We start from the raw sequence: 7,159 nt of genomic DNA on the forward strand, positions 1-7,159 counted from the left end.
GATGGAGTTGTAGGACAGCTCACTCTGGTGCTTGGGGAGAGGCTGCTCTTGGTGAGGTTGTGTGACATCGAGTCGTGACTCTCACCAGGCTGCTGGGTAATGGTGACAATTTCATGTACTTCAGGGCAGCCATTTCTTCAAGCTAGGCGAGCTGGGGACAGGAAAAACAGGCAGTCTGTCAGTCATGACCTTCCAAAATGACAGCACTTGGGCTGCTGAAGGTGGGCTTGTCACAAAATCATAAAGATTGGAAAAGACTTCCAAGGTTACAGAGTCCCACCTTTAACCAGTCACCACCTTGTTAACCAGACCAGAGCACTTAGTGCCATGTCCAGTCATTTCTTGAATACTTTAGGGATGGGGGCTCCACCAGCTCCCTGGGCAGTCCCTTCCGATGTCTGACAGCCCTTTCTGTGAAGAAATTCTTTCTGATGTCCAGCCTGAACCTGCCCTGGCACAGCCTGAGGCCGTGTCCTCTTGTCCCTGCTCATGGGTGGTGGGGTCCCAGCATGAGACAGCAGCTGGAGATGGGGGAAGGTGACATGTCTGCAGGTGTTGTGGCCTTTTTCAGCTTCTTGAGCCTGGAGGGGGTGTGTGCTGGATGCTCCCCTTGCCAGTGGCTACAGAGCAAGAAGGAATTTCAGTGGTTGGACTTGGTCAGAACATCATTTCAGAAGCACATTGTCCTTTCAAAAAATGAAACAGAGAAAGAGACCTTCAGGCCAGAGCTCAGGCTAACGAGCTGCATGTGAAGGAAAACAAGGCACTTGCTGGGGTTTGTGTGGAGAGATAACAAATTTAATTACATGGTGCAGGAGCTGTAGATAGAACAAGAAGCACGAGTGCTGAAGGGGAGATGGATGTTGTGTATCCTGGTGGGAGAGGAGCTCTGATGATCCTTAAAAGCTTTTCTCAGTGAACAGTTTGAAGTTCTCATGGCTGTCTCTGTCTCTCCAGGAAAGCTTCACTCTTTTGTAGCTGTCTGATGTCCTGAAGGACTCGGATTCTCTTTTAAGCAATAAGAAGAGCAAGTGTTGAGGTTTATAACATGGGTTAAACTGTCAGATGTTGATGGTATTCCCCAGGGAAGGATCTCTGGGTCCTGTCAGCTTGCCAGTGCTGTCTGCTTTAAGATAAGACATCAAAGCCAGGCAGAAGCTGTAAATGGGTGGGCACTTAATTATCAAACTAAGTGAAAAGTGTGCAAGAATAAACAGGTAGAACTAAGTCCTGTGATGGATCTTCACTGCAGTCACTGAAAGGACCTCAAAACCAGTCATTTCCTAATGTATACTCAAACCTAGTCATGCAAGGTGACAAGTGGAGGATGGGAGTCCTGCAATAAGGCCCTAACCAACCTAACTTGCTGTTCTCTGGGAGCAAACCTTCCCTGTGGGTCTCACCAAAGCCTGTTAATCAGGATACTTCCAGAAAGCAGGTGCTGTAGAACCACCCCTTGGGCTTTTGGAGTTTACATACCTTGACGTCAGGGACAGGTAAGGTTCTGCTTGTTCCCTGGCTTCTCCTCAAGAGGCTGAAGCTTGCCTGGCTGCAATGTGATCTTCGGGCATGCCAGGAGCCTGCCAGGTTTGGGGCAGGGTGCTGAGTCAGAGCTCCAGCTGTAGTGGAGAAATCAGGAAAACCTTCTCAGAAATGGAGCTGCCTCTGCAGTGCTTTGTTGCAAATCAGAGGGCTTGGATTTGTACAATCCTCTGGTCTCCCAAGCAGTATCAACCCTAAACTTCAGTAATTTTTGTCCAACAGGAACTCAGGGAGTTTCCCCGTGGCTTAAGGGCCCTGGGGTCTCGGTGGTGCAGACACTGTGCCATCAGAGAACTGGTGAGACTGGAACTGGCAGTGGCCTCCAGCTTGGTGATGAATGTGCCTGGCAGCCTGGACTGCTCCATGCCAAGCTCCCTGCACTCCCTGCCTAGGTGTCCTTGTGCAGTCTGCTCCTGGCAGGTGTGTTCTCTTTTTTTTTTTTTTTCCCAGAATAGCTAAAAGACTTTCCTCTATCAAATTTCCAGCATGTGGATCAGCTCCTTGTCCTTGGCTGTTTGTGCCACATCCAGGACTTGACACTGCTCCTGCATCTCCTGCCCCTCTCCCTGGTCTCCATGAGCACAAGAGTGAGATGAGGCTGGGCAGTTACTGGGGTTTGCAGAGCAAATTCTGCTGTTCCCTGCTGGCAGCCAGGGAAGTTAAACTCCAAACTGAGCTTCCCAAAGAGCAGGTAGACTCCAGCCAGGGCTTTGTGCTCCTGCCAAGCCCTCCTAATGCCAAACTAGGATTTTCCTTTGGCTATTTGAAGTCTCTGACTCCATGTAACAGTGCTGGAAATGGCGTCAGGGGACCTGATCCCTTCTTCAGGGAGGTGAAACCCCTTCAGGGTCTGAGTTAAGAAGGATGGGTGGTTCTGCCCTTCCATAATGTGACTGCTGCAGTGATCCAGGCCTGATGCAGGATATTGCTTTATTTGATGTTATAGCAGAGCCATTCAGTGCAATGCTGCAAACTCAGTATATCAGAAGCTGCTGTTTAGCCAGAGGCTTGGTTGAACTCACTTTGTTTCTGTATCCTGCAGTGTAAGAAAAAAACCCCAGCATTTGTTTGGCCAGCACAGGCTGCAGAGAAGGCACAGCCCCCCGTGCATGTGACAGGCTGGTGCAGAGGTGTTGGAGTGGTTTCTGCTGGAGATGGGCACTGGTGCAGTGCTGTGGAAGAGCAGAGTGACAGTGACTGCACAGTCTGGAGTGTGGAGGGGGCTGTGGCAGGAAATGCCAGCACAGGCAGGAGGGCAGCAGGCAGCTCTGGGCAGACTGAGGGCAGAGATGTCCTCAAAGGCAGCTGAACCTACATCTTTTCTGCCTTTTTCTGACTGATAAGGCAGCTCAGTGTACCCTGCTGTCTGATACCTTGTGTCCTGGGCATCTTGCATTTTCTTCCTGCTGGGAATGCAAGAGCCAGATGGTTTTCTGTTTTTCCTCCCTCAGCTCAATTGCAAACTGAAATGTGTGGGACTACAGCCTCTTCCCTGTCCTGCTGCTGAGGGCTGTGGTCCTTGTCCCCAGCCATGTCACATCTTGGCCATGTCTCTGCAGTGCTCCTTCCTGGGAGTCTGGGTCCTGCTAGAAAGCAGTGACGTGGTTAACAAGGCTCCCTTCCTGCTTTTACAAGTTCCCTGTGAGCTCCCTAGGGGAATCTGCTGTCTCCACAGGTGTACGTTCCATCTGTCAGCCAGTTTGTTGAAAGGATTTTGACAGGCAACTTTCCTCCGTAATCCTTAATAGCTTCGAATTTAAAATGTTTATGGCAAAGCTAATCCCACGAAACTCCCTGTAGTTTTAATAAATCTGTCCTCCAGCAAGACTCTTCTGGTGAGAGGAGGTAAATCTACTTCTTCCTGCAGTGATAAGTATCTGCAGACTTGGCTGTGGGGCACCTGCTTGTTCCTCACTTCAGAACTGGTGTCTCTTCTCAGGGAGCACCTTGCTAAAAGCAAAATTTCATCTGGTGATCAATCTCCACAACCCCTGTCAGGACAGAAAACTCTCGGAATCAGTGAGTCTCTTGTATGGCTGTTGGTGTTGGACACTCCATTTACAGCTGGAGGAGAATAACTCAGGCTGGGATTTCTAGATGTTTCTATTTCCAAATCCCTCACTCAAAACAGGGCAGCTTAGGTCCCCAGGTAACCTGATGGAGTCTTTGGTATCTCTGAGGACAGACAACCCATAAGCTCTGGGGCAGGGGCACATCCCAAAGACATCTTTAACCCACAGAATCATTATTGTGTGTTTGTGCAGGTGTCACTGAGAGGGAAGAACGAAGGGAGACATTCTGTAGAACTGCAGAGCAGAGACCTCAGTGCAGCAGGCAGGCTGGAGGCAGTGTACAAGTGTCTCACCACGGGTATTTGGGTACACTGTGGTTGGGCCCTGCCTGGCCCTGCTGCAGGAAGCAGGATATCACAGGCATCCCAGGGCCCTGTGGTTAAACAGTCACTGTTGTCTTGGCCAGGAGAGCGGTGTGAGGGTTGGCCTGGCACTGGGAGCTGGGGATGGCATCGCTGCCCTGCTTACCTTGGGCGGGAGCACTGGCAGCTGCCCTGGCCTCCTGCTCTGTGCTCTTTGTCCTGTGCCACTGGCAGCTGCTGATAGTCCCAGGAGATCCTTCCCTCATTCATGTGACACCCATTGCCCTGCTCCCTCGGCTGTCTCTCACCCTGCAGCAGAAGCAGCTGTGCTGGTTTGCACAGGTAGACCCTCTTCCATATAGAAAATGGTCTGCTGTTCCTCTGCCAGGCTCTAGAGCATCCTGTGGAGCAGCACAGATCCACACAGCAGCAGGGGTGGGAGTGGAAGGTCTGCTTGCTGCCTCTGCCTTGAGGGAAAGGCTGGAGGGGGTCAGAGACTCTGCTTGCTGTGGGGGAAACAGGCTTAGCTGTGGGCTGGTCTTGGGAGGAGACATCAGCCAGAGCATGGCTGAAGAGCTGCAGGAGGAGTGGATGTTCTGGAATGTGCAGGTCAATATGGTGTGAGCAACTGTGAGTCATTCAAGGCCATTCAAATGAGGTCCTGGGCTGGGCCTTTGGCCTCCTGCTCCCCACCATAAATGTGGTTATCTGGGCCCGGAGCAAACCTTGTCCTTACAGATCCTTGTGAAAGTGACTCAGTGTTTGCAGAAGCCTTTCACATCCAAACCATTACCTAATCCTTTACTGCCCTGAGGTGGCTCACAGGTTCCTGCTTTGGTGGCCTGATTCCCAGGGTGTGTCCTGGGGGAAAGGGGACAGTGGCCATGCCCAGGCTCAAAGTGGCACTTGGCAGCTGTAACCAGCCCTGTGCAGGTGCTGCGAGGCGTCCTGTCTGCTGCAAGGGCTCCTCCTGCTCCTGCTCCTGGGGGTGGGAAGCTGGTGCAGTCTTGGCCAAAGGTGCTGCCCAGGTGGCTCCAGGCAGCGATGGTGTTGTGGGAGCTGGAATGGGATTATTGTGATACCAGTGGTGCTTCCCAAGTTACTGAGGGAGCTCTGTGCTCATCATCTCCATAATCCCTTTGTGGTTTTTGTGGTGCATGAGACAGGTAACACTGTTAACCTCAGTGAGGAAAACCCAGTGTGGGGGATTTCCCCTTCACCATGTGAGCTTTAAGTGCAGGTGCCTGAGGCAGTTGTAATTGTGCCATCTCAGAGATTCTTTGGGTGTCTCTGAAGCTTGTGGGAAGTGGAAAAGATGAACACCCTGTAGCTCTGGTAGTGTTAGCCATGCAGGTAGCTCATAACCCTGGACCATCTCCCTCTTGCTTTGACTGTCCCTGTCCCCTGCATTGCCAGGCCCAACTCTCATCCTGCAGGTGAAAGGCATCTCTTTCCTAGAAGAAATTTTCTGGAAGATGCTGATCTCTCAAATAAAACCCAATGCCTGCTCCTTTTGTTGTGGGTCTGGACCACAGCATGATTTCCCAGCTGGCTCCTGCTGGGATGGGAGCAGAGACAGAGCTGGATGACAGAGCAGGACTTTGCGATCTGACTGCCTCCTCCTGCCTCTCTAGAGACGCACAGGAACACCCAGAGGAGTGATGGGAGTGTCAGAAGGCTGGGGCTTAACCCAAACGTCTCTTTTCTCTCCCCCTCTCTCCACACAGGTGACGGAGCTGAACGAGCCCCTGTCCAACGAAGAGAGGAACCTGCTGTCCGTCGCCTACAAGAACGTGGTGGGGGCGCGGCGCTCGTCCTGGCGAGTCATCAGCAGCATCGAGCAGAAGACCTCTGCAGATGGCAACGAGAAGAAGATCGAGATGGTCCGTGCCTACCGCGAGAAGATCGAGAAGGAGCTGGAAGCGGTGTGCCAGGATGTGCTGAGCCTGCTGGACAACTACCTGATCAAGAACTGCAGCGAGACGCAGTACGAGAGCAAAGTCTTCTACCTGAAGATGAAAGGGGACTATTACCGCTACCTGGCCGAGGTGGCCACCGGCGAGAAGAGGGCGACCGTGGTGGAGTCTTCGGAGAAGGCCTATAGCGAAGCCCATGAGATCAGCAAGGAGCACATGCAGCCCACCCACCCCATCCGGCTCGGGCTGGCCCTTAACTACTCGGTTTTCTACTACGAGATCCAGAACGCGCCGGAGCAGGCCTGCCACCTGGCCAAGACAGCCTTCGACGACGCCATCGCCGAGCTGGACACCCTCAACGAGGACTCCTACAAGGACTCAACGCTCATCATGCAGCTCCTCCGCGACAACCTAACGCTCTGGACAAGTGATCAGCAAGACGACGACGGCGGAGAAGGCAACAACTAGACCCCCCCGATGGACTGGCAGCCGCACGCTGATGCTAACTACTGCAGTCTTTATTTTTTTCCCACGAGTGGGGGGGGGTCGTTGACATTTTTGCCAAAACACCACTAGTGGAAGTCAGGCTGGCTGTGCTGGTATGGAATAGCAGCCTCACTGGCATATGGACTGTTCTGTAGATTATTAATACAAGTGGAGCTGTCTTTAATTTAACTTTATTGCTAGAAATAAAAAAAAAAGGGTTTTAAGACGAATTTGCGTGGATGGAATGGCCCTCATTTTTAAGGAAAGCAACGCAAAAACATTTGAGAAAAGAAAAAAAAAAAAAAGGGAGTTCTGTGGTTCCAGTAAGGCTTCGAGCGTTTGTTTCCGCAGCCCAGGTGCCGTGTGCCCGCACCACGTCGCGGGGCCTCTCTCTGCAGCTCTGCCTGCCAGGGCACAGCTGCAAATCCCCAAATTGAGAAGGAATTAAAAATAAAACCAACAAAACTAAAGAATTTGGGGCTTGCAAAGCCCTGGGATTTAGGCCATCCAATCTTTTTTTTTTCCTTTTTTTTGGTTTTTTTCCTTTTTTTTTTTTTTTTTTTTTTTCTATCTTTTTTTGGGTAGCAGGCTACTGCTTGGTGGGTTTTTGCAGGGGGTTGTTTTTTTTTTTTTTTTTTTTTTTTTTTTTTTGAGATATTTATTAGGGTAGCTTACAGTATTAACACTAAATTGCAGTTTACAGTATTTCTACATTACAGCCATATGACATCAAGCCTTTGATTGTCTGTTTTTCTTTCTTTTGCTAGTTCTTTTGGCTTGCCTTCCTGAGCAGTCCTCGCCTGTGGACTGGCTTTAGCTATTCTGTGTCACCCAAGGCAAG

The 7,159-nt window shown here is 51.1% G+C and overlaps 1 protein-coding gene across 1 annotated transcript; it reads left to right on the forward strand.

Annotated features, from left to right (window-relative positions):
• Positions 1 to 5,562: 5,562 nt before the first annotated feature.
• Positions 5,563 to 6,380, forward strand: YWHAG (tyrosine 3-monooxygenase/tryptophan 5-monooxygenase activation protein gamma). Its single transcript, XM_005425391.3, has one exon. The coding sequence runs from the start codon at positions 5,578 to 5,580 to the stop codon at positions 6,298 to 6,300; it is 723 nt and encodes a 240-aa protein (XP_005425448.2). The 5' UTR covers positions 5,563 to 5,577; the 3' UTR covers positions 6,301 to 6,380.
• Positions 6,381 to 7,159: the final 779 nt, after the last annotated feature.

The sequence above is a fragment of the Geospiza fortis genome, unplaced genomic scaffold (assembly GCF_000277835.1).
Source record: "Geospiza fortis unplaced genomic scaffold, GeoFor_1.0 scaffold425, whole genome shotgun sequence".
NCBI lineage: Eukaryota > Metazoa > Chordata > Aves > Passeriformes > Thraupidae > Geospiza > Geospiza fortis.

What these genes read in the sequence shown, in the direction of transcription:
- YWHAG (XM_005425391.3), top strand. Translation starts at nt 5,578, where the DNA reads ATGGGAGTGTCAGAAGGCTGGGGCTTAACCCAAACGTCTCTTTTCTCT.